Source organism: Protopterus annectens, chromosome 1.part1 (assembly GCF_019279795.1).
Source record: "Protopterus annectens isolate FY-2018-M chromosome 1.part1, PAN1.0, whole genome shotgun sequence".
Lineage (NCBI taxonomy): Eukaryota > Metazoa > Chordata > Ceratodontiformes > Protopteridae > Protopterus > Protopterus annectens.
In genome coordinates, this window is record NC_056726.1 from 1,144,998,612 (window position 1) to 1,145,015,508 (window position 16,897).

The 16,897-nt window shown below is 39.0% G+C and overlaps 1 protein-coding gene across 1 annotated transcript in view; it reads right to left on the bottom strand.

The window, feature by feature from the left end:
• The window catches only part of LOC122815764 (deleted in malignant brain tumors 1 protein-like), a 671,312-nt gene that overhangs the window by 181,710 nt on the left and 472,705 nt on the right, over window positions 1–16,897 (bottom strand). Inside the window, exon 9 of the mRNA XM_044088533.1 lies at window positions 10,083–10,397. Coding sequence (XP_043944468.1) covers window positions 10,083–10,397 — 315 coding nt within the window. The remainder of the gene's footprint in view (window positions 1–10,082; window positions 10,398–16,897) is intronic.

Genomic DNA, 16,897 nt, shown 5'->3' on the forward strand with positions numbered 1-16,897 from the left:
TTCATAGGTTCATAGCCTGCTACTAGGCTATCAACCCTAGGGCCTATAGAAGCCTAGCCATAACAATTCCCTGGCTATTTCTTCCCACAATATTTACCTCTCTGGCCCCCTGTCTAGCAGGGCGACTGACATGTCCCCTGGGGTGAATTTCCTACTCACAAAATCAAACCTAAATTGATCGATCTGAAAAGATTGAAAGTGAAAAGACTGAAAAAAAAAATATATAAAGTTATCCACCAAATGCAAGATCATACAATAGCTGGAAATGGGAAAATTCCAAATCGCCACTGTACCATGACCTGCTACCAAGTAATGCTAACATTCTGCAATCATACAGTTCTTCAGTTCCTTGTGATGGCATTACAAACAGATATTCTGAATATGACCAAAGGACTGGCTCTTAACCTTTCTTTCAGAATGTTTCCAGCAATTTTCATAGGTCATTACTAGGCCTGCAGTCCAGGGAACCAGTGAAAAGCCTAGCTCAAATTCACAGTTGTCCTATGCACTGCCTAGTTAGGTGAATTGCTTAATGTTACGCAGCAGGCAAATAAAGGCTGAGGGAATCAAACCTGTACCGATAGAACTACAATACCCAGACTATGACCACATTTGGCAAAGGTATTTAGTGGTAACTTTTAGGTTCCATGATGACACTTCTTACTTCTGCATGACTACTATTCTGCCCTTCAGTATCCCTCTTGTGAGTCCAATCTTTCTATACTTCCCTGCCATGAACTGCTTGATCCTTTGTCCATGAGAAACCATCTGAACTTCCAGACTTTTTATAACTTTCATTGGGTATATTGCTTTTCTGACCTCCTCAGTGCTCAGTGATAAACACTGCTTTTGGCATACTCCTTTGTTCCTCCCTAAATTTATACGGTGATTCATTGATTTTCCATGCCCACCTTTCTCTCATCCTTTAAAATCAGTGTCAGTGGCACAACAAGTATTACACTCACCTTTGATACAGAAGACTGTGTGTTTTATTCCCACACCAGGTAGATTAATTATTGACACTGCAGTGAAGTATAAGGGGGTACTGTACTCCTAAGTGTATCACCCTTCAGATGAAATGTTAAACTGAGGCCCCATCTACTTCAGTAGCTCAGGTGGATATAAAAGATCTCACAGCACTTATCAAAAAGTAGGAGAAGTTCCCCAATGCCCTGGCCATAATTTCCCTAGTGGTATTAATACCACCTTGGGCCCCCCTGAAAAGAGGCTACTAGCCTAATGGGACTAGCACGGTCACAAAGGATAAATAAAATCCTTGGTTCTGTCTTATATACATCCCGTAATAAAATATTTTGAACACCTCTCTAGTTTCCGTATCTACTTCTCTCACTCTCCCCTCCTTCTCTGTCCATGCTATTTCCCCTTTGCCTTTTCTTTTATTTATATATTTTTGGTAGTTGATTGCCTGTGTGTTAGCCTGTTACTCACCAATAGTCTTTCCAGCACCAAGTCAAGGCTTCCATTGCAGGCATGACTTTGCTTCCAGTTCTGTCCACATTGCCTGATAAGAGCTTCCTTTTCCCATTTCCTACTCCATCTTCTTTTGCGTATATGCCAACTGGTTATACAGGTCCTCTAGCCTCCCGACATGATTTTATACTCTGGATTTTTCCTTCTCTTTCCATCATCTTCCCGTTCCTGCAGATCTGGCCCAATCCCACTACTTCTCTTCTTTCTCTCTCTCTTTTATTTTGTTTTATTGCCTGCTCTATCATTTTTCACATCTTTGGTTTCTTTTCCTTTTTCCCCCGTTTGTAACCCATATCCACCTTCTTCTCTCTACTCTTTTTCCCCTGTTCTGAGTACCATCTTCCTTGCTGTGGACCAAAATGTACTGCTTCTGTATTTGTATTTCTTCTGTCCTCTGCCTTTCTTCTTCATCTGTGGCCAGACATCAACCTGGTCTGCTTTTCTTTGCTAGATAGCTCCTTGTAAAGGTGCATCTTTTCCTATCAGGGTGTTGTTCCCTTCAATTGTTCTTTCAACCCATTTATTGAGTTGCTGCTGGAGGTCCTTCCTAATAATGTCATTATATTACATCTTCCCAAACATTATATTATTTTGGTGTATCAGCATTCCATAAAAATCTCTCTCTGTCTGTCTTCCTCCTCCCTCATAGTCCATCAGTGTTCAAAGCAGTTGCTATATAATTTTCAGTAATCTTCATTTGGGGTGTAAATGTTTCCAGTCATCCATCGCATGCCACTGACCACATCCTGCCATATTATTCATGTCCTGTCTTTGCTTCCCTTAATTGCCTCTGGAATCACTTGTCATTCCTATGAAAAAGTTATTGCTAGCCTTCACTTCCCTTCTCTTGCCTTGATGTTAAATTCTCCTTTTGGGAATTCTCAGATGATTTTAAACTTTCCTGTCCCTCAGGATTTTCTTCTATAGTAATACCACTTTCCATTTGACTCTATTTATTCTGTTATCTGCTTTCCATATTTTTGTTGGATTGGTGAATTCTCCTATGTTTTAAGTTTCAATTTCTACCTTGTCTTCTTTCATCTTGACCCTCCACTGGCACCTTTTCTTCTCCCCCTTTTCTGATGCCAGTTGGTCCTCCAGTCAACCAAGCTAGAATTCTGAGCTAGATTGTGCACCCTTTGACTACTGTCTATGTTCAGACCATTCTCTATTTTCTCTTCTCAGTGTGGCTATACCCATAGTATCTTCATGTTTGTGAGTGGGCCACAGCTTGAGACTGAAGTGTGCATTTTTTCTGTTCTTTCTACACTTATACTCTCTTCATTTCTTCCTTTCTTTCTTTCTTTCTTTCTTTCTTTCTTTCTTTCTTTCTTTTTCTTTCTTTTTCTTTCTTTCTTTCTCTCATGATCCTTCCCCTTCACTCACTGCTTTTGTTTCCTTTATTTATTTTACATGTGGTTCTCTCTTTTTCTTGGTTTGCTTCTTTTTTTCCTTTCTTTCAGCCTCCTGTCTCATTGTCTTGCCAGACTTCCTCTATCATTATACATATTAAGGCTAAACTTGAATTTGTCGTTACAATGTTTTCAAATTCACTATCTCACTCTGTTTTCTTAAATGCAGCAGCATATCAGAGTTTACTCCATGTCTTACCCCCAGCCCTTTTTTTATCCTGCCCATAATGCTTTGGTGCAGTCAGGGAAACTCTAATCCTAATACATTGTGTGTTGCATCATTTCATATTTGTGATATTTGTGATATTGCCTTCATATTACTTGATATGGCTTCTCTCTCTCTCTCTCTCTCTCTTATAGGCTCATTGTAAGTACTAGGCTTTCTGCTCATGTGGGCTATTTTTAGTTTAGTCAGTTTCCATTTTTGTGCTCAGAAACCTATCCAATTTGGTTATAGATTGGCCTTACCCATCCCATGCTACCCCTAATGAGAATAAGTGAGATCATATTATATATAATTTGAGGGGACCCATGCATGAGCTGAAGAATTTTGAAGCTACCTCTGTCCATTAGAGGTACAGGGTCTTACCCAAACATATGACTGGTGCCAGAAATATGTCCTCAAACTGAATGCCAAAAATGCATCATCATCCCCTTTGGAGAGAGTGACTTCCCCACAAATTATCACATTAATAACAAGGTCCTAAGCATGCAATCAGTCCCGAGGGACTTGGGCACCCAGGTTGATAGCAAACTGTTTTTTGACCAACATATTGCCACCATTGTACACAAAGCTTTCTACATGGCCCACCTCATTAGTAAGGGTATCTTATCCAGGGACAAGGTGGCCATAACATCCCTGTATTCTACTCTTATAAGACCCATTATTGAGTACAATGCTCATTCCAACATGTACCTCACAAAGCCCATGCAGCAGTTGGACAGAACACATAGGTTCCTCACCAGGAGAATCCAGGGCCGCAAACGTCTACGCTACACAGATAGGCTAAAGGCCCTGTCCCTCCACTCAGTCTCCTACAGACTCTGGCATACAAAACAAAGTCAAACCCTGCTTTGATGGGACTGCTGCATAGCTGTAAGTCAAGCTACACTCTAGTAACTCACACGAATTACCTCAACCTTGTCTGTGACATCAATAGGACTTGTGTCCCAGCAACTCCCCCTTATGTGGAACAGACTTCTGCTCCATGTAAAGCAAAGAACCTCAATGGTGCTTTTTAAGAAGTACCTGGATAACTGGATGGGGAACAGAAAATACACCCCTGGGTTTCCACTTGTGTTCCTGCTGGACAGGGTCATCGGGTGCTGACTTGTTGGAACATGGTTAAACTCTTGCTAGGCTTGTAAGGGCCTCAGGGTCAATAGCCTAATAACATCCTATGATCTTATGATCCTGCAGGGGGTAGTCCAGGGGTACATTTTCTATTTCCCATTCATAGATCTAAGTTGAGCTCAAATATGCACAGGGATGAACTTTGTTTTATGTGGATGGGGTAGTCTGTTCCAGACTAGTGGCATCGTCTGTGAGATATACCTGTCCCTCTAAACTGTTCTGTTGATGTTGCAGAAGAGGTTTAGATCCCTAGACTGAGTATTTCTGATGCCATTTGACTTGCTGATGTGCAGTAAATCCATCAGTAATGGGTTGGAGGATGCCTGCTAAACATGTCACCTGTTAGCAGTCTGAAGGATACCAAGTATAGTGGCAGGACTTTGAGTTGGTCCATGGAGGGCATGTTGTTTAGGCCTTGTATACTTTTAATAAGGTATCTCTCTGGATATTATTACATGTGTCTGGACAAATACATGTCAGGGGGCATCATGTTCAATGACTGGCCTAGTGAGGGCTGTGTAAAAGAGGACGATGAAGTCCTATGATCTGGACACCATCCCTTTGTTTATAAGCTGTATAATACAGAAGGACATTCTTACAACAATGGACACATTTTAGTCAAAAGTTAGGTTACTGTCCACTTATGTTCCCAAATCCCAAACAATTGAGTCATCTCTTAGGTGGCGTATTATCAATGTGATAGTTCCCTGGTATAGATGGCTTCTCAAAGGATACAATAATGCATTTTTGACATTTACTTTCAGTCCATGATTTTGGCACCAGTTTTTGTTTTGGGACAAACCTTCCTGCAGGATAGTCAAGTCATTTGAGGATTCATTGACTGCTCCTAGCTTGCAGTCTTCTGCAAACATAGTCAGCCAGAGCCGTTTGGTATTGGCTTTTACTTCAGTAAAGTAGATGCTAAATAGAAGAGGTCCCAGTGCAGAACTCTGGGGGACTCCACTGGTGACTGGTCTGCTTATGGAGGTAATTTCCTCTACTTTGATTATTTGCTTCCTATATGATGTGAGCCATTTGACTATCCACCTGCTTTCTGCTTGCACTTACATACTTTGTTTCTCACTCGTCTGTGTATCAGTCTCAGCTTCCCCCTTCAGTTCTGGTCTCTCTCTTCTGCTCTGACTGCCCATCATCTGATCTTTTTTGTTCTCCATTTCTTTACTCTTAGTTCGGCCCCATTCTGCCCCATTCATTTATTTGCATGGCACATTTCTCTTGGCTTTTTTCCTTACTGGTTTGTAAAAGTTTTGGATTCGGCTTGCCTTCAGCTGCTCCTCTTTCCTTTCTCTATATCTGTTTATTTCTTAATCCACTTAGGTGTGCTAATTTGTCTTTTCTGTCCATTTATTTTCTCTCTCTCACTGCTTAATGCATGTGTTTGCACTATTAAATTGTCTGTTTCTTCCTCCGTGTAACAACCTGGGTCTTTCTCATCTGTTATTCTAGCCAGCTAGTTGAGCCAGACTGTCAAGCCAATTCATTTTAGCATCTCTATCTTCCATTTCCTGCTTATTTTATTTGCATTGTTTTTTACAGTCTCTTATAGTAACATTGCACTACCTGGATATACATCTCTTGGAAGACAATATTTTGCTAGAGTCTTGGCTTGCTGCATTATTGCCTCCTTGACTTTGACAGCTTGTGCTTAAGACAAAATACATCTCATGGCTGTTATTGTGTTCCTCCTCATGCATGTTTGGTTCACTGTTATCAAGCAGTTTTCCTCTCTCAGCAATGTAGAAGCATTCTTTACAGATGTCCTGCAGGAATCCTGCTAGCTTCGAGTTAGATACTCTTTTGGCTGTACCAGTTGTTCTTAGTTTGCATCACCATGATTTATTTTCAAGACCATCCAGTTTATTGTGATACCAGACCACCTGCATCTGAATTGCCTTGACCTTCACTTACTTCCAAGATCTCTGTTTGCATCATGACTCTTTCTGTTGCATTTTCATCCTGCTGTTTGTTATATTGTGTAATTCAACCTTCTTTTAATATATTGCGCTCTTCACAGAGTTTGTGTCCTGCACCATGAATGATAATATTTCAAATGAAAAGCAAAGTCTGTCCTGCAATGCTGCTCAGAACATGCAAAGAGGCTCCTGTCCTGCTGTTGTCTTATTTCTTCTTCTCAGGCTTTAATTGCGATGTGACTATTTTTTTTTTCATTTCCTCAATGCTAATCTGGTAGTATTGGCTCAAGCTACAATATTGTAATGACCTTACAATTACCTCCTAAATATTTTGTTTTCTTTCTCTCTGCAGATGCATTCTGTGTTTCACTTTTCCTCAGTCTTTGCATTTTAAAAATAGGTATTTACCTATTATAATGGCTGGTATTTCTTTTATATTGCATGAAATGTTCTGCTTGACTGGATACTCACGTCATCAGTACAGAAGTAGATTACTTACCTGAACTTACTTCAGATTCAAGGACATCCTTTCCTCTGAGTTTATCCATAAAACATTGTATTACAGTTTGCTTATCACTGTCACTGTCATGCCTACCTTCTATACCCAAGAATCTTTGATAATCTGCCCAGCATGCTTGTAATAAACTTTATTTTCTAAAATATATTAACCAGTAACTCTTCATCCATTGTAGGTTCTCCTTTATATGCAAGCCAGTGCCATATTATTATTATTCTCTTATGTCTTTAAATATGTCTGTGACTCAAAACCTGCCTGCCTTTTATCAGATTTCTCCTCAATATATCCATTGTTACATTTGAATTCACATTTTAACTGCACCCTCCTCTTGATTTGACTGTCTTTAATGAAAAGGCATTTGCGTCACAGTTCCTGTGCTTATTTCACATTCAGCCACAGGTACCCACAGTCTCCTGTGCCACTTATCACATAAGAATTCACTATGTACCATTTACTCCCTCTAGAAATTGCTACTGTTTTCTTTCACAAATGTGTACATCCTAGACTTTAAAGCTTTTTCCTTCCCAACTTTCTAGTTTGTACATATTGTTTGTCTCTACATCCGTGGCACCTTCCTTCCTTCCTCCACTTCTATCGTGCAACCCCATTTCTTCCTAGTTAACTTTCTTAACATCCTTATCCCATCACCACACTCACCCTGACAGATATTTAGCAGAATGGTGGCAAGGGAAAATTAGATATGAGATGCGGATAACACATCTGAAGTAGATGGCTCACTGTCTGGGAAACATGCCATGTCAAGCACTGTGCTTTGTAATAGTGTGAAAATCCTGAATCTGTGCATCTAGCTGCAGGATTTATATCAATCACACTGGAGGCATATGGAAAACAAAATTAGAGAACTTAAACAAAGTGCTATCCTTGCTAACTACTTATGAGCTCATGACTCCTATCTGACCAGCATAAGCACAACAGAACAGTTTGTTAATGAAGTGATCTTTGATACGCTCATGTGTACCCTCTGTGCTATTCACAACCTATTGACAACTGCAGTGCTTCAGGCTTTGAAGCTGATGGCTTAAAATGGGAGGAACTACTAGTTATTCATGTACCTGTTATAGTACAGGAAGGTTGTATCGTAAGGAATAGAAACTGGAATTGCTTCTCCCCGACCTACGTCACACATTTTAAAAAAGATCGATTTCTGGTATGCTGTATCAGTTAGGAGGTGAAGAGTCAGCCAAACTGATGCTAAATGAAGGATATGTGGGTCTAGAAGTGTTACTTAATTGCATTTGTTATTTTATTGTGAAAGAAATCCAAGAGATAATGGTGAGAATCCCTGATGCAGCATCGTTTGCTGTTTGATCACCCATCCCTAATTTCAATGACATGTTCATTAAGATCTTGGATATTATGGTTCGTGCCTCAGGACTTACATCCATTGAAAACCTCTGGCTGCTTCTTTTTCAGGTCACTGTCTCTGCGGTCATCTTTAGACATTGAAAATTCTTGGAAGTAGACACTGACGTTGAACTGAGTTGCTATATCCATGGGCATTGTACGGTCCTGGGACACTATCAGTTGACAACAGCAGATCAGCAGCCGTGGTCTGTGTTTTGGTTTATGTTAGTGAGTTGCTATATCCATGGGCATTGTACGGTCCTGGGACACTATCAGTTGACAACAGCAGATCAGCAGCCGTGGTCTGTGTTTTGGTTTATGTTAGTGAGTTGCTATATCCATGGGCATTGTACGGTCCTGGGACACTATCAGTTGACAACAGCAGATCAGCAGCCGTGGTCTGTGTTTTGGTTTATGTTAGTGAGTTGCTATATCCATGGGCATTGTATGCGGTCCTGGGACACTATCAGTTGACAACAGCAGATCAGCAGCCGTGGTCTGTGTTTTGGTTTATGTTAGTGAGTTGCTATATCCATGGGCATTGTATGCGGTCCTGGGACACTATCAGTTGACAACAGCAGATCAGCAGCCGTGGTCTGTGTTTTGGTTTATGTTAGTGAGTTGCTATATCCATGGGCATTGTACGGTCCTGGGACACTATCAGTTGACAACAGCAGATCAGCAGCCGTGGTCTGTGTTTTGGTTTATGTTAGTGAGTTGCTATATCCATGGGCATTGTACGGTCCTGGGACACTATCAGTTGACAACAGCAGATCAGCATCCGTGGTCTGTGTTTTGGTTTATGTTAGTGAGTTGCTATATCCATGGGCATTGTACAGTCCTGGGACACTATCAGTTGACAACAGCAGATCAGCAGCCGTGGTCTGTGTTTTGGTTTATGTTAGTGAGTTGCTATATCCATGGGCATTGTACGGTCCTGGGACACTATCAGTTGACAACAGCAGATCAGCAGCCGTGGTCTGTGTTTTGGTTTATGTTAGTGAGTTGCTATATCCATGGGCATTGTACGGTCCTGGGACACTATCAGTTGACAACAGCAGATCAGCAGCCGTGGTCTGTGTTTTGGTTTATGTTAGTGAGTTGCTATATCCATGGGCATTGTACGGTCCTGGGACACTATCAGTTGACAACAGCAGATCAGCAGCCGTGGTCTGTGTTTTGGTTTATGTTAGCTCAACAGAGAAGATGTACATAGTTTGGCATTGTCTTATTTTCATTATTGTTATTCTTATTGGATGAATAGTTGAGAGGTGGGACTCTTGGATGAAAAATTGACACTCTTGTTGATGTTATAGTCCTGCTATTATGTTCAATACATTTTCATATAAATAAATAAGTAAATAAATAAATAACATTTTTAGGGGTCCCTATTATTTCACTAAAAGCTGAATACCCAAATGTCTATTCATCGAATTCTAAACATTGAACACCCTTTCATCAAACATTTACCACATCAAAACATTTTCCTAGGGAAGGGATTAGTTGGCCATTGTTCAAAATTTGCCCTTTTCCCCAATGTAGACCTTGGAGTTGGTATATGAAATGGGGGGGGGGGTGGAGCCTCCCACCTTAGTGAGTTTAAAACAATGTAGTGTGTGTTATGATCGCTATGGTGGCCAAGTATTTTCATTCCCTAGGAAATAGTTTCAATGAATGTAAAAGTTTAATGAAAGGCGTTTAGATGTTTAGAGTTTGATCTATATACATTCGGGGAATTCGGCTTTCGACAAAATAATAGGGACCCCATTTTTAGTGGTACATAGCACAGAAAAAAAGAGGTCCATTTTGATTTACTGTGACAGAATTAATTATTAGCCTAATATGGTCATTATGCTGGAAAAAGCAACTCAAACAGGCACATACTCTGCTCAATATATATTTTATAAATTGTACAGACACATGTAACTGTTAATATCAGAAATAATGAGAACATTATACCAAACTTAACATTTTACAATGTGATTACATTTTTGCATTAGATACTGTACCTGAGCATGTTATGTTAGCCATTTGAGAATTGTTACAAGAAGCTGGCACCCAGGGTGTAACTGTACATTGAGAAAATGAAGATTCCCATCCATAACACACTGCATTACTGAGTAATACATTGCTGGATTCTTCTCCTGAAGAATAAATTCCTTGTATAGATAGAGCATGTCCACATTTCAGTCCACTGCACACAGCATTTGCATGATTTATATTCCAGTAATTATTACAAACTGCTCCCCATTCAATGCCGTTGCTCACTTCAAGTTTTCCATTGCAACGATTTGTGCCATTTACCAATCTTACATTTAGATTTCCTTAAATGAAACAAAATCAAATTAAGAATGTTTAGTATTGCTCTTGTAAAGTCTCTTACATATTTGTACTTGCTATTAGTGTAAATATAATAGATTTTTCTTTACTAGCTTTCTCCTTGCATTCTTCAGTTTTAATTAAATTCTTTGTTAATCTTGCATTTAGCTTTTACAGTCAATTAAAACAGATACTACTCTCTCATAATAATATTCTATTGTACTATCATCTAGACATTTTTCTTTAAAACAACTGTCACTTTTATATTTTCTTATTATTTGAAGTGTTTAATCTTGGGCATATCCTGTTTGTAGCACAGTACATTTCTGAAATTTTCCAAGCTAAAACAGATTTTCCTATCCTTTTTATTATTCTTTGATGACCAGGTTAGTCCCACTACGTTAGTGGTCTTTATACTGGGAGGACCCAAGGTGATACTTATACTAATAGGGGAAATTTGGCCGTGATATTGGGAACATCTCCTACTCTTGTTGATAGGTGGTGCTGCCTGCTCATTTACACCCATCTGAGCTAATTCAAGCAGATGGAACTTCAGTTTAACATCTCATCCAAAGGACGACACACTCAGGAGTGGAGCAACCACCTTACCTTATGCTGCACTGCAGTGCCAGCAAGCCATCTACCTGGTGAGGGAATAGAACCTACAATCATCAGCACCAAAGATGAGTGTGCTCCCTGTTGGCATCCCTAATATTGCTTCTTTTACATTAATAATCTCTTAACTACAAACAGTATTCCCCTGGTCATGTGATAACCATCATCCAGGTTGCCCATGTATCTAAATCCAGTAACACTTCCACCCCTGTCCCTCCCATTCCTGGAACCTGTTTACTAAAGGTAATGTGCTTGCCTGTGTATACTGTCGGTATTAGTAAATATCTGCTCAGTATTATATTCCCTACAAAAAATATTTTCTTCTCTTTTAATTCATTATTTCCTATTTATGAGAACTTTTTGCTAATCTTGCCACCTGCTCAAACTAAACAGCATACTTAATTTTCTACCTCTGAATCAAGAGCTTGTAGGTCACTAAGGACATTATCAAAACAGCGTCACCTTTAAGTCCTCACGTGCACATGTGAAAGTGTTCTGTATTGATTTTAGATGTTCTTTCTTAAATATTCCATCATGCTTCAAAAGGAATGTCTGACATCTTACATTCAGTTTAGCTATATAGCTTTGAAGTTTTGTGGGAGCTTTTTATATTGATATGGATGCATTGTACACAAGGATGGCAAACCCGGCCAAAATGTATATGTATATCCACAGATAGTATGGTCTTAATTAGCAAAAATATATATTTTATGCAGCAGAAAACGTCTTGTCTCTCCTTTAATATTTTAATTATTCTAGTCTACATGCCATCCCAAGCAGCTGTCCAGCCTCCCTGTACCTAAGTTGGTAGTTAAGCCCAGGTCCCCTGTTTGGTGAGCAAGGCTTCATCTCTTTAAGCCATGAGCTAACCCACTGACATTTGCTTTTAGTAACTTTCTGCTATCTTGTGTTTGTTCCACCAATAATGAGTTCCTGGCATAAACTTCAAGAACCAGATTAGACATGCCTTATAATTCAGGCAGAGGTTGCATCTCAGTAAGGTATAGCAAACTGAATATAATGACAGCTTTCAAAGCCTTCTTAAGTAATTTGTTTTCCTGACCTATGATTTTTCTGGTAGGAAGTACTTCAAAGCCTGTAAAATGCACTGTGTGTGTCATATCAGTGAAACACAATGTAGTACAATGATCTCTCTGGAGTAACTAAACAGATCTTTTCTGATTAACGTGATGACAGAATATGCATGTCTGCTGAAAGTTTACATTTTGGTATACCATTATACCAAGATTTACAGCTTGGCCATTTATTTGCACTCACAAGGTATTTTTTTTTTTTTTTTTGCCAAGTGTTTACACATACTAAAGGTAAAACATTTACTAGTACTGGCTATATATTTTATAGATCTTTTTGAATAACTTTAGCATTTTTTCTTGAAGTACTTATTTCACCAAATTTGTAGTCATCAGCATTACTGTTTCTCTTTAATCCATTTCTCACTTTTACGTCTGAGAAGAATGTTCTACAAAAATGCCCCAGAACAGAGTTTTGTGGGACTATGCTGGTAATTCCTTTCAGGAAAGACAAGTAACACACACACTTCCCCTTCCTCCCCATGCTGAGTTGCAGTCTAGTAGTTCTTAAAAGAAAAATATCTTTGTAGTACATGGAGCGTGGTGATTACATTCCAATATTCAGAAAACAAGACAAACCATTTCAGCACCAGAGTGGTGCATGGTCCAAACTTTACAATTGTTAAACACCCACTTCTTAACTTCTGAAGGTTGGGTCCCACACTAGACAATAAAATCTGCCAGTACTACCCAACAAATTACAGGGACAGCATGACAGATTTGATTCTACCTGACCATCCTAATAATGTGTCCCTAAGTTCTCAAAAAATTTAGTTGCTAGAATATCAGGATGTGTTAGCATCCATTTTCTGAATTATAAGAACTCTGAAACTTAAATGTATGCCATTATTTAGTGACTTCAGTCGTCAGTGGTTTGTCCAAAAAACACTTATTTTATGAGGAATAGACCAAAAACATGAAACAATAACCAGGATGTCCTGCAAAAATCTAGACAGTTGAGAAGTATGGAAGTCTGAACATAATAGACTGTTACGATACCTCTCTGACAATGCTTGGAATAGACCAAAAATATGCAGCAATAATCTGGATGTCCTGTCAAAATCTAGATACTTGGTAGGTATGCAGGTAAGGCAGGTAAGTGTAATTGTAATGGACTGTGATGTTCTTCGTGTTTTACTGTTGCAGTCATTACATTTGGGTTATCTGCTTGCAGGTAGCCCTCAGTCGGCCTGGTTAACAAAGTCTTGAGTCCTGTGTCGGTTGCTGTCCCTTCTTCCATGACGTCAGGTCATCAGCGGTATAAAACATGCAGCTGATGCATTACATCAGTCTTTCTTGCTGTGCGGTGTCCGAAGCAGAAGCAGAAGCAGTTCGCAAGTGCCGGTCGGCCGACTCCAGAAATTTTCGTTTTTGAGTTTCAGAACCAAAGTCTTCAACTAAAGCTAAGTACCCCGTTGGGGAAACTTTTTCTTGCTCCTTACCGATGTCAGTAAAAGTTAATAATTGCATTACTTCTGGAAAGCAAATACCTCATAAAGATTTTCATTTGTACTCTATGACTGCATCAGTGAATACACTTGAACATCTACAATTATGGCAAATGTATACAACTGTACTTTATGCTACCTCTCCGACAGTGCTCACTAAGTGTTTTATGGCTTTAAAAGCAGAGAAAACACTTAGCAATTTTTTTCCCTGTACCTAGTAGTACATGGAGCAGACAAAGCTCCATGCACTACAAAGAATTATGATCAGGACTGCCATCATAATCTTAAATTATGTGTTCTAAATGTGGATGCCAAGACTAATATCAAAAGCTAATTCCTTGGTATCCGTATCTCAAACATTTAATTACCTGGTTATCATCAATGACCCAATCAGAAACCTCTATATTATCATCAGACAAAAACTTTCACCAACATAGTTCTTCTAGCTTCTCATTAATTTGGATTTCTGACATGTTCCTGTAAATGAACCTTAAAACCTCAGTGAAGTTCTTCAAAATAAACTGATTAAATGTACTATCATTTCAAAACACTTTACTATACTAGCAGTAAATATTTCTGGCATTAGTTTTGGCAAAATTTTTCTCTTTGATGTTGTGAGAAATTAAAATCTATTAGAATCGCATTTTTACACAAATTAAGAATTGAATATTTTATATTTATACAGAAATTACATTAATGATGCTGTTTTGATGAAGATAGGAAAGTTTCTAGGTCTTCTGATGCTTTTGATATCTGCTGTACTTCTGATATCAGTGCTATTACTCCAGATGAGTTTTGTTTTACAATTTATCCTGGATATACACAATTATATTTTAGATGATTATGTACCTTATAACATGAATGGCTTTATCTCCACTTTCACCAAAAAAAAAATGCAGATGATTTTTCTGTGTTAGTTTTACATAATGTGCAACATTGTTCATTTGTATTTTCTTGTCTATTGTACACAATTTTGTTTGCTTTGTATATTGTGGAGCTTTTCTCCCCGGGCCTCCACACTGAAAATGGGCTCTTCTTAGACCCAGTGGACTTTCCCAGTCAACAAATGCAATAAATAAATAAATAACTAAATGTTAACCAGTTTTCTTTATTTTGGCGACAGGGGGTACTTTGGGTTAATTTTACTAAACAAGAATTCCTACCCATTCATAACCCCTTTTGATATTTTTGGTCTCCTCAGACCTCATTAGTACTGGACCAGCCCCTCAGTACCCCACTTCCATGAAAGGTCTACCAGCATCCTCCCACCCCCCTCCAGACTTGCTTCAGTGTTACTGTGGCCACTCACTTTGAAGGGATCCTGGGGACTCGACCATTTATGCTTCAGTCTGGTGGGGAGGGTTTATGTACCCTAACACAATTTTCCTTTTCCTTGATCCCCACACTTGCTAGTGGCCTCTGAGGCACACCTCCTTTTATGGAGCATCATCAGTGAGTGCCCTTTTCCCTAATATGGGAATGCCCATGTCTTCCTGCCACTCCTTCAGTCCCCTGAGGCACTAATCAAACATGGGTTGGCTGTGTTGTATTTAGGGCTTTATCACACTACATCTCCAAAGCAGCTGCCCTTCACAATCTATATAATAAATATCATAATCAAACCTGTGGATAAAGGCAATGCTATAGTTACATAGTTACTCTGAGTACATCCCAGTAATAAATATATATATATATATATATATATATATATATATATATATATATATATATATATATATATATATATATATATGGTTTACTATTAAAATGTCGAATGGCACTACGTCGACTGTACTATAGTCGAACACGGAAGTTCGAAAATAGTAATGTCGACGACAAAAAAACAATCTAGGACTGTGTTTTAACATGGGTCGAGGTAGGGGAGATGTTTGTAGTTCTGAATAATACTGAACACCTACCTCGACCCATGTTAAAACCATTCCTAGATTGTTTTCTTGACGTCGACATTACTATTTTCGAACTTCCGTGTTTGACTATAGTACAGTCGACGTAGTGCCGTTCGACATTTAAATAGTAAACCAGAGAGATAAATATAGTACTATTGAGGCGGTTGAATCATGCAATCATTACACAGAAAAGAAAGCCAGCACACAAACACACACTGGCGGCTTATTTTTCTGTATGAGATCTTGAGCAGTGGGGATTAGGTAATTTGTCCTTTCCCCACTGTGGAGCAGTCTCAGAGTTGGCATACATAATTAACAGTGTGTATGGGGAATGCAGGGGGCTTGCCCCCTGCAAAAAAAAAAAACTGTTTTTGTGTGTGTGTGTGTGTGTGTGTGTGTGTGTGTGTGTGTGTGTGTGTGTGTGTGTGTGTGTGTGTGTGTGTGTGTGTGTGTGTGTGTGTGTGTAGTATATTTCTAAAGTGAAGATTAAGAAGTTTTCTTCTTTTGTAGCATCATACACACACACACACACACACACACACACACACACACACACGCACACACACACACACGCACACACACACGCACACACACTCACATATATAGACAGATAGTACATCTGAAGGATCAGTTTACAACAAAGAAAGTTTCAAGTGGTGAATGCCATCAAGTCTTCGATAAGCTACCTAGTTTGAAAGACAGGGGTATTAAGTTTTCACTATGCTTCTTAACTAAGCATCTTCTTTTACAAACTCCACACGTTCACGTTTTATTCCTTACAGAAAATGCAATAAAGTAGCCTTTTAAGATAGGTTATTTGGAAAATGGTGGTCACACATGTAATGGTTACTTACAAACCTGTATGGTTAATTTACCATTGATGATTATGGATTCCAAGCATCTTGTACTGAACAAAGAGCATTGTGAGTGTGACAAGGATATGTACTTTCTGAGAATAGATGTTGTTGGTCTGTACTTCTCAGTGCATCCTATCTATGGTTTACAGGCCCCCTAACCATTACTCGAGCATTGGCTCCTTAGTTAATTATAACTTCATCTAGCAGAATTTACATTTTTATTATTGTCTTTTTTTACTTTTGATGGAATCTTCTATCACATATCACCCCAAGCTTTTTGTGTTGGAGGGAATCCTTCTAACTTATTAGTGGGAATGGTAAGCACTAGGTAACCTATCTACCACATAAGGAGTGGTTCTGACCCAGAAATTGTAGTTATTGGCCATTTGAGCAGTTTTTCCATCTCTCTCAACTTTCTGATTTAAAAGCCCGCATTTGCAATTGTTTTCCCTCCTTCCTGTAACTAGTTTAGTCCAGATACAGATTCTTAGTTTTAGCACTTGAATTTGCTTATTCGTGATCAGCACTTGTTCAGAACTTGTTGAAAGCAATAAGTAACCTATTAATTATTACAGCACTCAACCTTC